The sequence below is a fragment of the Theobroma umbraticum genome, unplaced genomic scaffold (assembly GCF_002168275.2).
Source record: "Theobroma umbraticum cultivar Fairchild unplaced genomic scaffold, ASM216827v3 scaffold_204.0, whole genome shotgun sequence".
Taxonomy (NCBI): Eukaryota; Viridiplantae; Streptophyta; class Magnoliopsida; order Malvales; family Malvaceae; genus Theobroma; species Theobroma umbraticum.
In genome coordinates this window covers 1,769,994-1,789,177 of record NW_018397267.1, presented here as the reverse complement: position 1 = coordinate 1,789,177, position 19,184 = coordinate 1,769,994, and the positions used below count along the sequence as shown (strand labels likewise).

Genomic DNA, 19,184 nt, shown 5'->3' with positions numbered 1-19,184 from the left:
CTAACGGGCTCGGCAACTGAGCGGAATTCGAGGGTTCCAACACAAGTTGAAGCAAGCAAAGGGGTGAAGACCATGTGGTTTCGAGGTGATATGCAAACAACATCATAAATTCTAGTGTCAAGCCCCTTGAGAAATCGACAGGCTGCCCATCCAGTACCAAGGACAACCACTCTAGGCTTTTCACCTGGCTTGGTGGCCTCTAATCCTGGATACCTTGGTTCATCATATTCTGACTCTGACTCCACTAACCGCTCTGCTGAAGGAATTCGATAATGTGGGGTTGTACTTATTTCCCTGCTCCCAAAGCTCATGTCATTTACCCGCTTGATTGCGGAAAGGTATGTCAAATTACTGTTCGAATTGATTTTTTCAAGGGAAGGAAGGAAACTTTTGTGGTTGGATACTCTCTCACAGAAGATATCCCTCTCACTTATGGAACTGCCAATGGCACCTCCTGATCTTCTCAAGCCACTCCTAGCAATCCGTGCCAGTGCCATGAAGTACTTGCTTTAACCAAATTCTAGCAAGTTAGGACTTTTGTATCTGCCCTGGAAAAAATATTAGAGAAGTAAGCTATGCAATTGCAATATAGCAGAAGGCCTAAATTCAGGACAGAATTATATAGAGAAGTAAGCTATGCAATTGCAATATAGAAGCAGGCCTAAATTCAGGACAGAATTATACAGAAAAGCAATGCAAGAACTCCTAAGTATTTGGACGTATACTCCGGTCCAAACAAAATTAACAGAAGTTCGTTCCAATGTGAGAACGATTGTTTCCAAGGCCACAAGACAAGAAAGCAAATGCCAACTTTGCTTTATTCATTTATTGAAAGCAGATACAAATTGCGGAAGGAAGAATTAATGAACACGTAAAGCTGTCATTCCTTATATGACCAACCAAACCATTAGGTGAACTCTTTTGGGTGCCATAGAAAATGGGAAATGGGGAACCTAACCTTACACATATTTTAACATGGTAAAACTAAACAGCTATCAAATATTCTTGTATTGTCCAATTGTACCATACGTTCACTATTGACAACGGTAGATCAAGACCAGGATACCATACCAGTACCATGGTATCCTGGGGTATAAAAATCCAAGAAAAGTCAAGCACGTGATACACCAAACTTAAACAAAATGAACTGGTGACACTAAACGAAGATAATATTAGAGTTTACATGTGAAAATAGAATTGCTTAAACTCGTGGGGTTGGCATTTAATTCATAGCAGGTACCAGCTAACACCCCTGCTTTACCTACGAAGAAAACTCCCAAGGGTTTTCTGTGAAATCTATAAGACACCAAGAGCATGTGAACGATAATTGCCAAGAAAGTTCTGACTTTGCAAGAAATGTGTCACTAAAAGCAACGTTTTGTGGAGTAGGCCTAAACGTGGAGTAGTACATAATTGAAATAACGTGGGCATCTCTTTCAAGAATATGCTTTGATTTCAACGATCAACATGGGAAAGACAAGAGGTGGCTTAATTAACATTTGACCAAAGCAGCTATCTTACTATTTATATTAGAAAATAACAGAGATCAACAAGCACCATGAATTGTTTAACATATGGAAATCACTGAAACGGTAAACCATTGTCTCAAATACGTACAACGCTTAAGTACGAAAGATTCCAAAAACAAAGATTTGTCTCCAAGCAAACTCACTTAAAAATCAATCTTAACAGTTTAACATTACCATGTGATGTGAATGCACTTAAAATAGAAGGAGGAAACCTGAGGATTGCACAGATCTTAATAACACCCCGGATAAAAAAAAGGGTCAAATACTTCTATTTTGAAGCTAACAAGAACCAAACTCTTATCAAACATACAACATACAAATAATGTGAACCGTTAGAAATAATTATTAAAACAGAGCAAACTTTAAGAGCAAAATTGCTACGAGAAGAGATTGGAAACAACAAGAAGAAGTAAAAAGAAGGAACAAACTTCGGAACAGAAGGTTGAAGAACATTACTTTTGTAAATATTTGAGGTTTTTTCTTGTTTGCAAGCTTGAAATGGGCGAGTGTACCCAAGATTCTTGGAAATGTTTTGAGAGTCAAAAGTTATGCTTTGTTTTCACAGAACAAAACAAGAATCAAAACCCAATGTAAGTTTTTATAGTTGGTGAAGTTTGTGAGTAGAAATAAAATAAGAGGGAGATCAAGCTCAATGCTCAAAGGCCAAAGCAGCCGACTTGAGGTGCAAGGAAGTTGTTGAGCAAAGAAGCACTCTCTCTAAAACATGCATATTATATTGAGTTTTTTAGTGGTAGAAGAAAAGAAGAAAGAGGAAACAGGCAGTACAAAAATGAAGTTCGAGGAAGGAACCAGGGAGCTTGCTGCTGTATATTCTGGGCCTGCAAGTGAGTTGCCAATGGAAACACAAATGCAAGAATTTTAAGGAAAGAATCTTCTCTGACTCCTTAAAGACAAGATTGTCCTTTGTTAGGGTAGCTTGTCTGTAAGATCAATGAAGGGTAGTTTGGGGTAGTATGTTAGATTCTTGGAATATTTCTGGCCCCAAGCTGGCTATGGCAGCTGTGTACAAACCCTAGTGCAAGCAAGAGGTGACCAAATGTGGTGCAGTCTACGACCATGAATAGCTTGGTGGCGACATCTCTGAACTCTTCATATACAAAAGTCAAACAGTCCCCCAGCTTTTTTGGAAAACGGTACACAAAGTGAACGGCTAACTGGCTAGAGAGGCTTCCAAGCTTCCATTGATGGACCCACCAATGAGAACGAGAAAAATAAGAAGAAAAAAACAACAGTCGGTCCAAAGTGGTGTTTCGTGTCAAAGTGAGATCTTGGGCTGCAACGGTGTAGCTCTTTCTTCACGTGTCAGATTTTGACCAGGTCATTAAGGGTTGTTTTCATTGTTTGTCTCCCACGTTTCTTGGCAATGGCCAACCACAAAATAGCTTGGTATGAATTGAATTTGGCCTTTGTTTAATACCTTCAATACGATCTTTCTCGGCCTTCACTGATCTTCGATATTTAGACATGGGTCACCCCAACAAAAATAAAAGAAGGGATCATCAAAAATTTGCGATCTTAAACATTTACTACAGAACTTATGTAGTTTCAGACCAACTCTCAATTAGGTGGAGAGTAATCAAATTTGTTGCTGTAGAATTTCAGGGTTGTCCTTGTAAATTGCGTTACAGATTCGTAGAATTCCCTGTATTCTTTGTGGGCTGACTTCTTGGCAACTCTTAGTCATGCCTCTATGAAAATTTACCAATTTCTGATAGATGCTTGACCTTAAGCACATTGTTTGACACCTCAACCTTGAGGCCTAGAAAACATTACTCTTGTGGAAATTTGGGTTGATATGTATTTCCCCACCAAAATCAAATGGCATTATGCCAATACAATTTTGCAGTGGTCATAAAGAGAATTGGTAGGATGGTCGATGATTATTGTATCAGAAAAATGAACTTTGTAATGTTTTCTTTGATTCTTTGAGGTTGCAGTAGACAAATCATAACATAAGGTTTGAAGGGCTTTGCTGCTGCATTCCTTTCCTTTTGCTAATAAGAAAGGTAGGAGTTTGGCAACCATGATGTTGATTCTTGGTTATGCCTTGTAGTCTGTTAGAGGTAGTTCCCCATGCCTTGGCTGGAAAAAGAAATGCCAGTTGTTTGTTCTGCCTGTTTTATTAATGACGCTTGGGGGCCATCTAATATTGAAGACACTAGACTATGGGCCATGCGTTGCACACGGGCCTGTTTCTACCTGTTTTTTTCTTTCTCTTTCTACCTCTCTTTTTCTTTCCTTTTTGTCCTTTTTCTTTTGCCCTCCACGTGGCTAGAGGATGAAGCCCCAAAGTAATGTTATAGATTGCTGTTTTTTTGTAATTATAAGGTTAAATTATAAAGTACAAATGAATAGATACAATGCTGATCAACATTGAACATACATGCATACATAAATAATGTTATTCTGACAAGTCAAATTCAATGATGTTGTGGTTAACAAAGCATCTGTCTAGTTTTTTGGTCTTTTGCTTTTGCATCTGTTAGGTTGCTGCAGCAAAACCTTCCTCAGGCTGACCAAACACCTTGTTCAAGATCATGGCTAATCTAACTCCTCCTTGAGCAATCCTTTTCATGACAATTGGCATTCTGGAATTAAAGTATTCATCTGTAACCAAAAATAGTAAGAATTAATAGCACCTTCAGTCCTTTGCTTTCAGAAACGTACCTAATGTACTTTTATTGGTGGCATGTTCTGGGTTTCAATGCTTTACGCAATAGTATTCTCACCTGCCAGAGTTTCACCAGACTTTACGCCCTCGTAACCCCATTTGCAAGCTATGTTTATGCTCTCTGTAGCATACCTGCACAGATGGATATGGAAGCTTGATTACACAGATTAGGCAATGGAAAAAACCATTTTCCTGAATTTTCCTGATGGGGTTGTAATTGTTTGAAAGAGGCTGGAAGCTTACTTGTTCAAACAAGGTAGAAGATCACCACATTCTTGCCATGATGCTACATCATCAAACCAGATCCCCTGTATGAAAGTAGCAATTAATGGTATAATACAGATACAAGCTAGAACTAGTAGTAACTGAGTATAAATTCTAAAATAGTAAAATAAATGTGACTACAAGGAAGTTAGCAAATTGAACTTACATCAGTGAGGTTCCGCACGATCTCTTCTTGAAGGCTGTCCAGGTTCTTTTCATAGTAGTCTGCAAGAGCTGTAAGGACGATCTCCCTGTCCCATACCTGTGAATTGTTGGAAATTCATATTTGAGTATCGTTTTCCCTTTAGGGGAAGGAATTGAACAAATATATAACCTCTGTATTAATTACTCACATGATGCAGATTAGATTTGTGCCTAAACCAGCGCAACGCAATGGCGTTTCCTCCTTCATCACTTGTAAAACCAACGTGCATTGGCTAAAAGAAAGAATAAAGAATCAAACTCACCAAAGCAAAATGATGATACAGAAAAGTGTACGCTAGACAAGTCCACATATTTAAACCTGATGGACATCTCCCATGAAGTGTGACAAAAACAACAAGGCCTCTGTCATGTTATCTGCAGAAACATAGAAGCCATGGTATCGAATCAAAACATATTACTAGGAAACATAATATTTAATTCAGAACAAGTCCTTACGTCGACGATCTGAAGTTCCCTCCCTGTAGTGCAAAAGCTGTGAGGTGAAGTTTTGGATAGCCCCAGTAACGCACATGTCCTTCACGCTGTGTGGATCATGACAGTCCCCTAAAACAGATGATATTTAATTACATTATTCATAATTCAGGTGATTTTATGTCGTTTTATCACCAAAAGATTGCTGAGCTTTCTTCTTACTTGAATAGTCATACGTGCAAGCATCATCTGGAGTATCAATGAAGTGAAGTGAGCTTGTCCATCTATACCTGTACCAATGCCGGATTTGGTCGGGCCATACACAGAGGGACGACAGGTCTCCATTGGCGTAGTGCGGTAGCAAATTTTCAACAGCTTCTGCAGCCTCGGGCTCTAAAAGACCCTATAAAATTGGGGCAGTAAATATATTTGTCAATGGTTTTTTGCTCAGAGAAGCCTTTGAGTATTCTTTGGCATGCTTTGCAGGCATGACTTCCACATATGGTGCATGAAATCGTTTGCATAAGATAGTGAATATGCTAAGAAGTAAGGAATAAAACAGCTTGAGCAACTTGGAAAGCTTGACCTTGGAAATGATTCAACAAGGGTTATCTTTATAATATTTTCCTATTTTACGTTTTGCCAAAAGACACGGAAAAAAGTCTCATGCAAGATAGCCAACTTGATGAACAAAACATGACTTTGATTTTTCAGTGTTGTGCTTATCTTATTTATCATCAGATCGCAGGTTTATATAATATAGTTTCATCAGACTCGGCGTACTTGAGGAAGACCTGGCTTCCCTTAATGATGGAACCGTTTTGAATCAGACTACCAGATCAGAAGGGGAGAAAAGGGAAGTCATTAATGTACAATATATATTACCTGCGCAATCCGACAAGTCAAAATGTGACCCTCTTTGCTCCAGCCATGGGTTCTGGGCAATAAAATGAAAGCCAGACCCACCAACAAAACAAACCCAAATGAAGACGACCTCCACAAGGAGATCATCCTCAAAGTCTTTCTTGCTGCCTGTTAGACCTAATGTTTTTGTTTGTCAGTCGTGAAAACACACAACAAACTGACACCATCAGAGCGGATATATATATATATATATATATATATATATAGACACATACAAACACACACCTTAAACAGGTTATCATTAAGTGTAAGAATACTTCCACCATTTCACGTATCCTAAAGGTTGACTCAAACACAAGCAAGGTGGGACATATTCGGGTATCCGGGCGGTATCAGCAAAATAACAGGCCTAGAGTCAGCGATAAACATAAAGTACATTATCATTTCTTGCCTTGCAAGAGTTAACAAGGGGATAAATGATTAATAATGTTGGTACATAGGTCTCGTGTTGAACACTTTGAGCTATGAACGTTACTACAGCGGCCCCTACTTCATATTTTACAGATGACTCTCGGGTTATCTATCTTCATGCTCGAGCAATTTTCACTTCAGAAGTAAATATTCGGTTGAGCACTGCAGCAAGGCGAATCCCACCTTGAGCAAGCCTCTTCTCCACAATAGGCAACCGAGAGAGGAAATAATCATCTGCAGAACAAAAGAAGAATGCATTAAAACAAAGATTAGACATAAATTTCATTAGAATAGCTTATCTTATGGGGAAAGGTGATCAAGTAGTACATGACATTATCTCTGCCTTTTAGCATGTCTTCATATCAACCATGGCAGGTTGCGTAAAAAGCTGTATTGAGTTGGCCATATGCAGGAAAATAATATTTATAGGAATGGTCCAACAGAAAAAGATAAGAAATGGCGCTGGCTAGCAGAGAGAGCATCATTGGCTACTTTTACCAACATCCACGTTAGTTTTCTATCTCACAAAAGTATGTTTATGCATTCTAAAAGGCATTGTTCAGCTGATACTTCTATCCTGTACAACCTCATTAAGATGATGAGTTGGTTTCAAAACCAGGCGTGGAGTTTCCACATTCCAATGTTTTATTAGCCTTTAATATTTAGCAGCAAGCAGATCTAAATCAAGACATAAATATGCACCTAAGATTTCAAAACTTGCTGGTAGGTAACTTTTCCAAACACAGTTTCAGTCAAAGCAAAAGATAGCGCATAAAATACAGGAACCAGATCTGTTATAGAGCAGGGTAAAAAGGTCAGTAATCCGGTCAGGCTTAGGCCAGTTGATACATAGAGAAGCAGTGATTCTGCCATCTCTCTCCAACAAGTTTTCACTTTGATCACCTTTCAAAAAAAAAAAAAAAATCGCTTGGATCTATTTAACTCAACAACGGAGCAAAGAGAAGTTCCATATAAGGATCAATTTTCATTTGATAAAGAAGTGCCTTACAATTATCAAAGAAGAAAAGAGGAAGAAGAATTAAATACCTTCTAAGGTGCTTCCAGGCGTGGCATTCCTGTATGCAAACTTACATGCCAACCTAACACTTTCAGAAGCATACCTGTATAACAGAGGCAATTTATTATGTCTACTGATGCCAGTTTCTTACAGAAAATGCAATTACTTTCTTTCTTTGCCACTTAAAATATGAAAGTCAGAGATCCACTAAATATGTGTTTGATTGTTAGGAGCATGTATATCTACATATGTATATTTCCACTCAGGTTTCTTTGGCATCAGGGAACAAGCCTAACTAAAGAAAACATTTCTCTCTTAGGGATGCAGGAGTAAACCGAAATATGAACTGGTGAACATTTCATACAAGTGAATGGATTAATTTGTTATTAGACATAGGTATCAAGCAAAGCATAGACATATAAACCGTTCTTTCAGCACTTAATGTGCTTTAACAATTCACATCACAGTTAGTATAGTTGAAGCAGTCCATCATATGCATCAGAAAGAGTTGAAAGAAATATGTTGTGAGATAAACTTACAGGTTAGGACAAACTGTATGATGATGTCCACAATATTCCCATGATGGTATATCATTGGACCAAGCATCCTATAGATGAATAATGAAACATAAGAACAGCAGTAAATATCACATTGTTACATATGCATTTGCATAGGCATAGTTAAACATACATAAACCCTAAAGCAAAGCAGGGAAAAAGAAAATCCCAAAACAACAAAAAAGGGGCAGAGGGAACCTAAACTTGGGTGTTTTGCTTGTATTTGTTAATTGAATCAAATACGCTGAACTATTCAAGACACTCAAAAGACACAAACATAAAGCCTTCTATTGTCTCCTGAGTTTACTTCAATAGTTTACACCTTTAAAAGTAAACATTGCTTATCCGCTATCCATAATAGCTACATGCACAAAATGAACATGAAGGAAAACAAAATGCTTACTGTAATATTCCTCTGGATGGCTTGAATCATTATTGCAAGATCCGATCCATAGAATGTCTTCAGTGCAGAATCAATAATCATGGTATCCCAGACCTGGAACAATGATAGCATTGGATAAATGCATACGGACAGAATAAATAAGCCCCAAACACATATGCACACTTTCCCATGCATGAGTTTACAAGCACCTTTTGACACGAATCTCTTCTTTTAAAAACTTGTTAAAAAAGGAAGATCTCCATCCAAACATTCTGACAAACAAGTCAGGCCAAAAGAAGAGCTATCACTGGATCTAATAGCAGTCAAGGAGGCAAGGAGATGGTTTTCTTGACTGAGACATATAATCACATCTCCAGCACCTATCATTTCCCTTTTTCCATTTTATTTATCTCACTATTAGAGAGAAGAAGTGACAACTGACAAGTTGACTCAAAGGTACTTGTTATTGAATGGCCTCTATGATGTCTTTTAACCAGCCATTGTTGTTTTGAACTGGCCCACCTCCACCATAAAAAAAAAAAAAAAAAGAGAGGAGACAACTGCTGTTTGAGTTTTAACTATAGCATATAGTGGCTACATATAGAAAGTAATACTTTTGCATATTTAATTCGCTTCAAAATCATTTTCCTGCTTATCACACGGAAAATGAAAAAGGGATGCTGGAGGGAGATGCACTTAAAAGGACAATGAAATGAAGTGCTCACATGGTGTAGATTCGTCTTCCTACGATACCAATGGACTGTAATTGTATTTCCACCTAAATCTCCTGTGAAGCCAACATGTAATGGCTGTAATCAGAAAAGAAAAAGTTATATTGGAATGTACACTCTCTTTTTCCAATAGAAATAAGTAACAAATTTCCTTCCATGTTTCCATGTGAAAAAAAGAAGCTAAATCAGTTTAAAGAAAAGGATAAAAGGATACAAGCAATGCATACTAGATGGCTCAAAAAGATGGGTAAGAATTAGTTATAAAATCATGGCTCTGCAGCCAATGTTGGCTCCAAAAATTCACCATAATACCACATAGAACATGATAAAGAACCATAACTACAGACAATATTCATTGTACATACAACATGATAGAGAATCATAACTACAGAAAATATTCATTCTACCTTCCTAAAGTTTAGCATTTTAAAGATACAATAATTCGTTCTAAACTGACGGGCTTTAAAGATTAAGCTATTGCATTTAAAGACAATTGGTTTTCTGCAAGCACCCTTCCTATGAACCATATGAGAAGGCTAGTAAAAACACTGTTTGAAAAATCTGTAACACTCTTCTATAGTTAAATCATGGTAAACGAAGTAGGTTTACACCAACCATTTTTCTTCTTTTGAACTTGTTGATAAAGTAATAGTAGATTCAAAGAAATATTTTGTGAGTTATTGATGATAATAAAACATAGTCCTTAAATCAACTCAGTCATTCAGCCTATTCCCATATATATGCAACTGCATCCGTTGAAGGATTGCATCCTTTGGAATTCCTTTAAGTTCAGTGATACCAGCAGAACAGTACAAACCTGATGGACATCCCCCATAAAATGAGCTAAGAACATAAGTGCCTCTGTCAAATTGTCTGTCACCAACAGAAGAAGAGTCTCCATATAATAAACCATTGAGGTTGAAAAATATTATGTCATAGCATGTGTAAGTGTCAACCCAGGAGTACAAACAATACTTACATTTCAACTTGGGCTTATAGTCCTGATATGCTGAAAAGAGTTGCCTTGTATAGTTGAAAATTGCTCCAGTTACACAACTATTTTTATGTCCAGCAAGATCATGGCAGTCACCTATAAGAATACCACAGCACATTATATAGGATAATTAATGTCAGTGGAGATGTCAAGCTCACGGATATTAACACTGAAAAATGAACAAAACAAGCACAAAAAACATGACTATAAAACACCAAACTTACGCCAGTATTTATAGTTACACTTGAAATCTGGGGTGTCAACATAGTGTAAGGAACTACTCCAGTGCCAGTTGTAGTACCACTTTATATCATCAGGCCAGGAGCATACAGATGCAAGCTCACCTTTAGCTGAATCCGGGAGCAGTTCCTTTACTGTAGCCAAAGCATCTTCAGTAAGATATCCCTGAAGGATCAAGAAGGGCATAATCAGATGAAATTGGCAACATCTTCAGACTCACAAGCAAAACACACAAAACATCATGCCATCAAGAATTTCATTCTTTGTATCAAGTTTTGCAGATTCTCTTGCAAAATGTGGAGTTAATAAAGAGTCTATGTTCTCTGCGTGGTGGTAGTTTGCCTCTGTTTTCTTCTGTTCCATTTATGGCCCGCCATTCTCCTCACATGAAGCTGGTTTGGATTATATGATATTTCCTGCCTGCACACTTAAAGTCATAGAGGTTATAGGTTGAACTGTGTTTTGTGTTCATGATTATTGTTCTAATTTTTAACATCATAGGTTATCTGAACTGATGGTTTAGAACTGACATCCTTGAGTTTGTGTCTCTATGTCTGATATTCAAGGCTGGTACTGCCAGTTTGCATTTTGTACAAGATGTCAAGGCGCCTTATGTTCTGCACAACCAGACAAACTCTAGTCCCTCTTGTTCTTCCTGAACTCTTCCAGATTCTCTTGGGATGATTAATAGAATATCTATTCTGATTTGAGAAAAAAAAAAAAAAAAGAACCAATCCACATACCTGAATCCATAATTTATTAAAGCTGGTTCCATGAACATTGAAGCTAATCATTGTTAATAACTGTTTTTTCCTTAATCAAGCACTATGATCTTATGTTCAAAACATTTGGAATGCAACAAACAATACACAAAAGAAAAAATTCAAAAAGAAAAAGGAAGTCTCACCTCAGCTATCTTGCAAACAGCATAATGACCCTCCTTTCCCCAACCAATTACCCCATGAACTAATAGCATAAGAACAAGCACCCTTCCAATCCAAAGTAGCTCATGCCAACCCATTCTTCTAAAACCCATGAATTCTGTAAAGTTTCAAAAGACAACCTTTTTAATTTTGTTTTAAGAAAAATGCTCTATTTTTCATGTTGACACCTCTGTTTGATTGATAAGAAGGTGAATAGAGAGAAAAGAACAGAAAAATCCCATTTTGAGCCCAAAATTCAACTCCTTCATGAGTTTCAGAAAAGGGGAGAAAAGGGAAAAACTTTTTTTTCTTTAATATGGAAAACATAAAATGGTAACAAACATTTTCACACGAACCAAACAAAGAGAAAAACCAATACCGCTAAATATCTTGTCTTTGATCACCGGCAAAAGTGCAAACCCTGTCTTAGATTTTCGCGATCAGGGGGCTTAGTATCGTTTTAACGGACATACCGTCGAGCTTTACCTGAAAAGCAAGCATGCCTTTCTTCTTTCCTGTTCTTTCCCCTTTTTTATCCTTCTTCTTTCGTGGAGTTAAAACTCGAAAGTGAAAGTAAAGAGACAGCAATAGTAATTTTATCATAATTACGGATAAAAAGATTAAAAGAATAGCCGAAGAGCGATATTTCCTTCAAAAGAAAAAACAAAACACTTTAGAGGCTATTTTAAATTCCTTTTAAACCAGTTTTAACACAAAGATCATATACTTAGAAACACTCACAATAGTGAAGGCTAAGCATTGCAAAATTGATAAGAAAATATTATCAAAACAATCTTATATTATATTTGGTAAGGTAATATAAAGTGGAAAGAGCATAAAGTTACTTATCTTGCTAGATAGAGGAATGGCTTTGGAGATGAACCAAAGAGGAAGTCTAAAGATCATGGCAGTCCGTTGGTCCCCTTTGATAAGTACTTATAGCAAATTATTAAATTGGTCAATTATGTGGCTCAAAAGTGTTGATCTTACAAACAATGCCGTATTATACTTGCCATCTCTCTTCTCAAAGAAAAATTAATGAACTTTACCCATAAAGCTCTTATTTTTATTCCAACTTATACCCAGGACCCATTTCCTCTATTATCCATCAAACTACAGCGTGCTAGACTTAGAGCGAAAATAAAAGCAAAGAAATGAAGGCAATAGTGATAACAACGCCAGGAGGCCCAGAGGTGCTGCAGTTGCAGCAAGTTGATGACCCAGAAATCAAAGACGATGAGGTCCTCATCAAGGTAGAGGCCTCTGCTCTGAACCGGGCTGATACTCTCCAAAGGAAAGGTGCCTACCCTCCTCCTAAGGGTGCTAGTCCTTACCCTGGTCTTGAATGTTCTGGCACTGTCCTTTCTGTTGGCAAGAATGTTACCCGCTGGAAAGTTGGTGATCAGGTAATTGATTCCATTTCCTAGAAATATAATCCATAAGGGTTTCATTCAGAAGGTGTGATTTTTATCAATGATCCACTGTTTTTCACGAGGTGAGGTTTAAAGATTAGATTTTTAAACGGTAGTAGGACAAGTGATATCGTCGATAGCTGGCTGCAACTTCAGTGAGTAGTTTCTTGTATGTTGTTTGACAAGCTGCGTTACGTAGGTGTGTGCTCTTCTTAGTGGCGGTGGCTATGCTGAGAAAGTAGCAGTTCCAGCTGGACAAGTTCTTCCAATCCCACCTGGGGTTTCTCTCAAGGATTCTGCTGGTTTACCTGAAGTGGCTTGTACTGTTTGGTCCACTGTTTTTATGATGAGTCGCCTATCTGCTGGAGAGACATTCTTGGTAACCTCTTTATCCACTACTTTTACCTATATAAATCAATCAATCTTGTCCTTAATGTTGTGTAATGCTTGGTTTGCTAGGATAATGGATATGCTTTAATGAGACGTTCTCAATTATAATTGGATCTTGTAGATACAGCTGTGTATCCCAATTTTCTCCTCCTATTCGTACTTTATTGTTGTCAAATGTTTTTAATCTAAGGTCTACTGAGTTACAACCTAATACATTTAGGCTCGAAGTGTATGTTCAAATGCTTGAATTTTGATGACATGTTCATTCCTCCTATTTCCTTCTGTCAACAGCATATGGCCTGTCCATCAATTAGCCTACTGTCTTTCAAGATAACATAGGATTTACTTGTCCTTATGACCAGCAGAGAATATCACCGAATGCTTGAAAATTAACTTGTTTAGGTATCAATTGAAAGAATATGGTGCTTGCATTAACAATTGTTTATGATGCCTGACTAGATATTCAATATATTTTTCTGTTTCTCTGTTTCTTTTTAGTATCTCTGCAGCTTTCTAGTTTGTGATCCATTGCTTAACATGTGAACTCACTGGTATTGGAATTTCAGGTCCATGGTGGTTCTAGTGGAATTGGCACTTTTGCAATTCAGATAGCCAAGACCAAAGGAGCAACAGTGTTCATCACTGCAGGTCTACCTGTAATTATGAATCAATCATAAATTGTTTGTCTCCCTTTATTTTTATATTTAGATATTGTAGTGTTGATCTCCAGGGAGTGAAGATAAATTAGCTTTTTGTAAGAATCTTGGTGCTGATGTGTGCATCAATTACAAGACAGAGGATTTTGTTACACGTGTTAAGGAAGAAACTGGAGGGAAAGGTATCTCTTTCGTTTTGTGATTGATTGTATCTCTTGTCTGCACTCCGAACTGAAATTGTTGCTCTAATATTAAGGACCCACTTTTACTCAGCATCTACTCATTCAATTCAAATTCTCAAATGTTCAATGGCAGGTGTTGATGTAATTCTGGATTGTATTGGAGCAGCCTACCTTCAGCGAAACCTGGACAGCTTAAATTTTGATGGAACGCTTTGTCTTATTGGCTTCCAGAGTGGAGCAGTCACCGAAATTAAACTGAATACTTTACTTCCAAAGCGCCTCACAGTACAAGGTACCAGAAAAAACAAAAAGAACATAAAGCGGAAGAGATATTCTTTAGAAAATATTACAAGCCACATACACCTCCACAGATGCATCCACCATATCCATGCTTCCCCCTTCTCTAATACTAGAAAATAATACTGCTTCTATGTCATTCTTATATTCCACATATCTTGCATCTGCTGCTAAAATGGTTACAACACAAAGAACTCCACTATTCATTGTAGTGGCATGCTAGAAGCATGTCCTTTTTAGATCATAGTACATTATAGGTTTATGTCATTTGATGCTTTTGTATTCAGGGGCTGCCTTACGGCCAAGAAGTCGTGAAAACAAAGCAATGGTTGTAAATGAAGTGGAGAAGAATGTTTGGCCAGCAATTGCAGCAGGCAAGGTGAAGCCTATAATCTACAAATCTTTTCCCTTATCTGACACTGGGGAGGCTCATCGGCTCATGGAAAGTAGTGAGCATATTGGGAAGATACTACTTGTTCCATGATGTTGCTAAAGGTCTTGTCTTCTATTTGGGACAATGGTGGCTCATTTGATGATAAAATGAGCCACTTGGGAATTATGTTTATGTAGTTTATTTTGCGTATGCCCTTGTGACCTAATTTAATCTTATGAAGATGAAAATCATAGAGAACTGATACGTTGTGAATGATTTTCAATCCTTGCCAATGGCGTTATCTGAGAAAGATAATAAAAACTAGTCGCAGTCTTGTGGATTGCATTTAGTTGACCTTAACACTGTAAATTCGAAAAAGGGTAAAGAGTAATGCACATGACTATCCAAAGTTTTGACATATTGAATGAAAATCTGACATTTGAAATTCAAAGACTGCACTTATGCTTAGGCATTGGATATCTTGTTCTAAAGTGCAAGTTAATGGCTTGAGAGCAGATAAAGGTAAAGAAAACAGCATCAAATATTTTTTAGGTACAATAGTAAGCTAGTATTAATTTCCTTTGCAAAATCAGGTTACAAAGCACCAGATGGCAACATCTCTTAAGGCAATGTGGGATACGATAAGGGGTTTGGACAAGCATGCGTGGGGGGGGGTTGGTTGTTGGGGAGGAGAATAATTATTAGCCAGTTCCAAACAAAAACAAAGTTCCAAGCCAACGCTTTGTTTAAACTAAATCATAAGAACGAGTCATTTTCTATACAATCATTAAGAAGAACATAAACTATATAAAATTTAGACTCGCGAAGTCCACTGCCAATAAGTTACAGATACAAACAAGCGGTTTCTGTCAAAAGACTCAAATCCAGCCATGAAGGTTATATTGATAACAAGTCCAGGTGATCCAGAAGTATTGCAGCTACAAGAAGTGGAAGACCCCAAAATCAAAGACGATGAAGTCCTTATCAAAGTTGAGGCTGCAGCCCTGAACCGTGGTGATATCTACCAAAGACAAGGCTTTTACCCTCCACCCCAAAGTGCTAGTCCTTACCCTGGTCTTGAGTGCTCAGGCATCATTCAATCAGTTGGAGAAAATGTTTCTCGATGGAAAGTAGGAGATAAGGTGAATTCATCTTTATGCATATCTATATGTATATACAAATACTCATAAACTGGTGTCTTGCTGCATACAAAAGTCAAATGGCTAAACATGAGCTTCTCTTTTAAGGGTTTTGTTTTATTTTTCTGTTATTGCTAAAGGTGTGTGCTCTTCTAAGCGGAGGAGGATATGCCGAGAAAGTGGCTGTTCCAGCAGGGCAAGTTCTTCCTGTTCCGTCGAGTGTTTCATTGTCGGATGCTGCCTCTTTCCCAGAGGTAGCTTGCACAGTCTGGTCAACTGTTTTCATGATGAGTCGGCTGTGCGCCGGTGAAACGCTTCTGGTAATAACATATTATCCTATCTCACTTTTTCCTTTTTCTGATGCATGATAATATATGCTAATAATGTTAAGAATTGATTGGATATAGATCCATGGGGGCTCTAGTGGAATTGGTACATTTGCCATTCAGATTGCAAAGTTCAAAGAAGCAAAAGTTTTTGTCACAGCAGGGGATGAGCAAAAATTAGCCTTTTGCAAGGATCTCGGAGCTGATGTCTGCATCAATTACAAGACAGAGGACTTTGTAGCCAGGGTAAAGGAAGAATCAGGAGGCAAAGGTATAAATTATATCAACATCGACCTTAGATTCTTCAACATTAAAAGACCAATGTGTTCTAACTAAAATTTTCCCACATCAATGGCAGGCGTTGACGTTATTCTGGATTGTGTTGGAGCAGCCTACCTTCAGCAAAACCTTGACAGCTTAAATGTTGATGGCAGGCTTTTTATCATTGGCTGCTTGAGTGGATTTGTTGCAGAAATAAAGATCGGAACTATCTTTGTAAAACGGCTAACAATCCAAGGTAACCAGACCCTTTACTCTGTATTTTGTTGTATGGCAATGAAACCCGGAAAACTTTAGTTTTCCAGCAGTGTAATGAAAGAAAAAACATTTTAATCTGATATAAATCTTTCGTTGTGTTGATATGCCAGCATCTGCCTTGCGAACTAGAAATCTAGAAGAGAAAGCAGCAATTGTCAGTGAGGTGGAGAAGAATGTCTGGCCTGCAATCATCTCAGGTAAGGTGAAGCCAGTGGTTTACAAACACTTCCCACTAGGAGAAGCAGCAGCAGCTCACCGGCTTATGGAAAGTGGCAAGCACATTGGGAAAATACTGCTCATTCCATAATATGCTGTGAATAATCTTGCAGCTTATTATAGGTTGAGATCCTTTGTGAGAATGCTGGCTAATTTCTGTCTGCTTTGTTAGTATGAGAATAATTTATCTTCTGTCTTCATTTTTTCTTTTCTAAGTGTAAAATTTAAAGCATACATTGGTCATTCTTAAACATTTCCTTTGCATAAATCGATTTTTTTTTAAAAGGAAAGAGAAAAGAAAAAGAAGAGGAAATCCATAGCGATAAGAATTGGAATTTCAGTCACTGCATAGAGCTTCTATTGCAAGGCTTTTCAGTATACCAGGGCAAGGGTCACCAAGCTTAGCAGTGGAAACGGGTATTGAGCACTGCTCCTGACCTATACAAGCCTACAGATTCAACCAAGGAGATGCCAAAGAAATTTAGCAGATTAGCTTCTGCACGACTATAAAGCCTCAACTAAGCAATTTGCAATTAAATGTGTACCTAATATGCGTAAGGAAAGGTTGATTCTTACCTTCTGAACCATTGATAGTATGTTTGCATGACAAATTCCCGTTCTAAACTCACCACAATTTCCTTGTGGAGATCCAAAACTGGCAAAGTTAATCGAAGCAATGTGCCATCCTTTTTCACAGGTCAGTCGAGCTTCGGGAGTTTGAGACATGAAGCCTACGTTTGGTTTCCAAGAATCAGCTGGCAGAGGATCTTTTTCAGATACAAGTGAACAAATCTCTTGGCCAGTTCGTGTCAGCACAGAAATCTTTGTAGGGTCGCCGCCAAATTCTTCATGAAGGACTAGTAGGTTCTCACCAAGATGTACCCAGGAGCGTGGGATATGATATCTGGACAGCATGATTAGTTCTTCAGGAATGGCAATTATGTATTAGGATCAGTAACATGAGAGACAGAGCTAAATGAGTCCATCAGACAGAATAGTGTATTTGCAAATGGTTTGCATTTTGCATGTAGAGCACAAGAAGCAAACAGTTTTTACACAATTGAAGCATTTGCAGAATAATGGTTAGTAATCAATTTATCATGCAATGATTTGTTTAAAGAACTCAGTTTTTCAACCAATTTATCTGTAGCTCAATATTATAGCATATAGTCCTCAAACAATAACAAGCAAAATGGACCTCAATAGTGTCTTGAGGTTGATACATGACCAACATGATTAGCAAGATTCAATACTAAATCAAATCCAGAAATTTACGTAGGATCAAAATCAAATGTTTCATAAAACTTACAATGACTGAGCAGGTTGGCCACAATTCTGTTGACATTTTGTCGAATCATATTCTCCTCTGTAATCACAATTCTTAGTACAACCTTCAGATGGCGAGAGATAGGCAGGCCAGTATCGTCCTATGCTCTGTCCATTAACCCAAGCTTGACCCTTCCCCATGCTAGTGAGATTTAAGGCCAAAGGACCCTCACCTTCAGGAGCAAGGAAAGTAACCTGAGGACAAGAAACAGAATATCAGAATACAAATGCTCCAATCAATGGTTAACAATCAACCTGGTTGGAGTAAAATGACTTTCATAAGTGCATTAGGGAGTATCCAAATATATAACTGCGTTATATCTGTTCATGAAATATGCAAAATCCAAATGGGGTTAACTGTTAGTAGATCCTTGGCAAGCGACCTAGACAAGAAAGTTTATCATTATGCAACCATTTTTATGTTAGTGTTAAATGCATAGTATAGTTTCATCTTGAGTTGAGTTGAGCTAATAAATCAATAGAAAATAGCAATTTGTACATGTTCTGATTCTGATTACCAAACCCTCCGCTTACCTTGTACCATATCAAAGTCTTGTTAGCGGGTGGAATATTCCCCTTTTTCCACAGTGAGCTATTTGCGAGACTGACTTTATCTAGTCCAAGGTATTCTCCCTCAAGTCCCACCTGATAACAGTGATTAATAGCATCAGAATCCGAGTAGAAAATTCCGTTAACAGTGAACAAATAATTCCTTTGCCCATTTGCTGCTTGAAGCAGTTAGGATTCCCAACTAAACTCGGAACTGGCACTGTTCCAGTACAAGATCTTCTTGCAGAGAAGCGTAGAATCAGATCAGCTTTCCATTTAAAACAAAGGAATATGGGGGAAGAACATTGAAAGATCATGATCTGATAGGATGAAAGCAAGGGGTTTACATCTAAATTAATTTGCTATTGTGCAGCCAAAATTCTTCTGAATTTGCCACACATGATAATTCAATATATCCCAAGATAATTTTGTCAATGCACAGACTTTCACCTGATAGGTCCACTCTCCAGAAGAAACATC

At 37.8% G+C, this 19,184-nt stretch overlaps 6 protein-coding genes across 12 annotated transcripts in view; 2 read left to right on the top strand and 4 right to left on the bottom strand.

Moving 5' to 3' along the window:
- LOC110424322 (uncharacterized) overlaps nucleotides 1-497 on the bottom strand; it is a 10,766-nt gene extending 10,269 nt beyond the window's left edge. The window contains 1 exon segment of the mRNA XM_021438878.2: nucleotides 6-497. Coding sequence (XP_021294553.2) covers nucleotides 6-497 — 492 coding nt within the window.
- On the bottom strand, nucleotides 308-6,225 carry BFN1 (bifunctional nuclease i). 4 transcript variants are annotated; one of them, XM_089784964.1, is made up of 10 exons: nucleotides 6,007-6,225; nucleotides 5,344-5,524; nucleotides 5,146-5,253; nucleotides 5,009-5,064; nucleotides 4,839-4,922; nucleotides 4,652-4,747; nucleotides 4,465-4,529; nucleotides 4,280-4,353; nucleotides 2,316-4,157; nucleotides 308-548 (listed from the first exon to the last, which is right to left on the bottom strand). In XM_089784964.1, exons 1-9 carry the CDS (start codon nucleotides 6,130-6,132, stop codon nucleotides 4,033-4,035), a joined length of 915 nt encoding a protein of 304 aa, XP_089641090.1. In that variant the 5' UTR covers nucleotides 6,133-6,225; the 3' UTR covers nucleotides 308-548; nucleotides 2,316-4,032. The 4 variants fall into 4 exon arrangements, with proteins under 4 accessions (XP_089641090.1, XP_089641091.1, XP_021295227.1 ...); XM_089784965.1 differs by having other exon boundaries at nucleotides 308-543; XM_021439552.2 differs by having other exon boundaries at nucleotides 2,340-4,157.
- Nucleotides 6,226-6,375: 150 nt separating this feature from the next.
- Nucleotides 6,376-12,195, bottom strand: LOC110424836 (endonuclease 4-like). Of its 4 annotated transcripts, none has more exons than XM_021439550.2 (11): nucleotides 11,286-11,405; nucleotides 10,909-11,079; nucleotides 10,721-10,805; nucleotides 10,363-10,543; nucleotides 10,124-10,234; nucleotides 9,962-10,017; nucleotides 9,139-9,222; nucleotides 8,435-8,527; nucleotides 8,014-8,081; nucleotides 7,504-7,577; nucleotides 6,376-6,690 (listed from the first exon to the last, which is right to left on the bottom strand). In XM_021439550.2, the coding sequence occupies exons 3-11, from the start codon at nucleotides 10,739-10,741 to the stop codon at nucleotides 6,572-6,574; spliced, it is 807 nt and encodes a 268-aa protein (XP_021295225.1). In that variant the 5' UTR covers nucleotides 10,742-10,805; nucleotides 10,909-11,079; nucleotides 11,286-11,405; the 3' UTR covers nucleotides 6,376-6,571. The 4 variants fall into 4 exon arrangements, with proteins under 4 accessions (XP_021295225.1, XP_021295226.1, XP_021295222.1 ...); XM_021439551.2 differs by having other exon boundaries at nucleotides 10,721-10,798; XM_021439547.1 differs by lacking the exons at nucleotides 10,721-10,805; nucleotides 10,909-11,079 and adding an exon at nucleotides 11,681-12,195 and having other exon boundaries at nucleotides 11,286-11,419.
- A 127-nt stretch (nucleotides 12,196-12,322) lies between these two features.
- On the top strand, nucleotides 12,323-14,965 carry LOC110424834 (uncharacterized). Its single transcript, XM_021439545.1, has 6 exons — nucleotides 12,323-12,707; nucleotides 12,913-13,092; nucleotides 13,670-13,751; nucleotides 13,834-13,941; nucleotides 14,075-14,233; nucleotides 14,526-14,965. Exons 1-6 carry the CDS (start codon nucleotides 12,456-12,458, stop codon nucleotides 14,720-14,722), a joined length of 978 nt encoding a protein of 325 aa, XP_021295220.1. The 5' UTR covers nucleotides 12,323-12,455; the 3' UTR covers nucleotides 14,723-14,965.
- Nucleotides 14,966-15,331: 366 nt separating this feature from the next.
- Nucleotides 15,332-16,920, top strand: LOC110424835 (uncharacterized). The gene is made up of 5 exons (XM_021439546.2): nucleotides 15,332-15,753; nucleotides 15,891-16,070; nucleotides 16,158-16,347; nucleotides 16,435-16,593; nucleotides 16,724-16,920. The coding sequence occupies exons 1-5, from the start codon at nucleotides 15,502-15,504 to the stop codon at nucleotides 16,918-16,920; spliced, it is 978 nt and encodes a 325-aa protein (XP_021295221.1). The 5' UTR covers nucleotides 15,332-15,501.
- A 217-nt stretch (nucleotides 16,921-17,137) lies between these two features.
- Nucleotides 17,138-19,184, bottom strand: part of LOC110424832 (beta-galactosidase 6-like) — a 7,955-nt gene continuing 5,908 nt past the window's right edge. Inside the window, exons 16-20 of the mRNA XM_021439544.2 lie at nucleotides 19,155-19,184; nucleotides 18,690-18,800; nucleotides 18,139-18,350; nucleotides 17,406-17,733; nucleotides 17,138-17,277 (exon numbers count right to left, since the gene is read on the bottom strand). The exon at nucleotides 19,155-19,184 is cut by the window's right edge and continues 78 nt beyond it. Coding sequence (XP_021295219.1) covers nucleotides 17,167-17,277; nucleotides 17,406-17,733; nucleotides 18,139-18,350; nucleotides 18,690-18,800; nucleotides 19,155-19,184 — 792 coding nt within the window. The 3' untranslated portion in view covers nucleotides 17,138-17,166. The remainder of the gene's footprint in view (nucleotides 17,278-17,405; nucleotides 17,734-18,138; nucleotides 18,351-18,689; nucleotides 18,801-19,154) is intronic.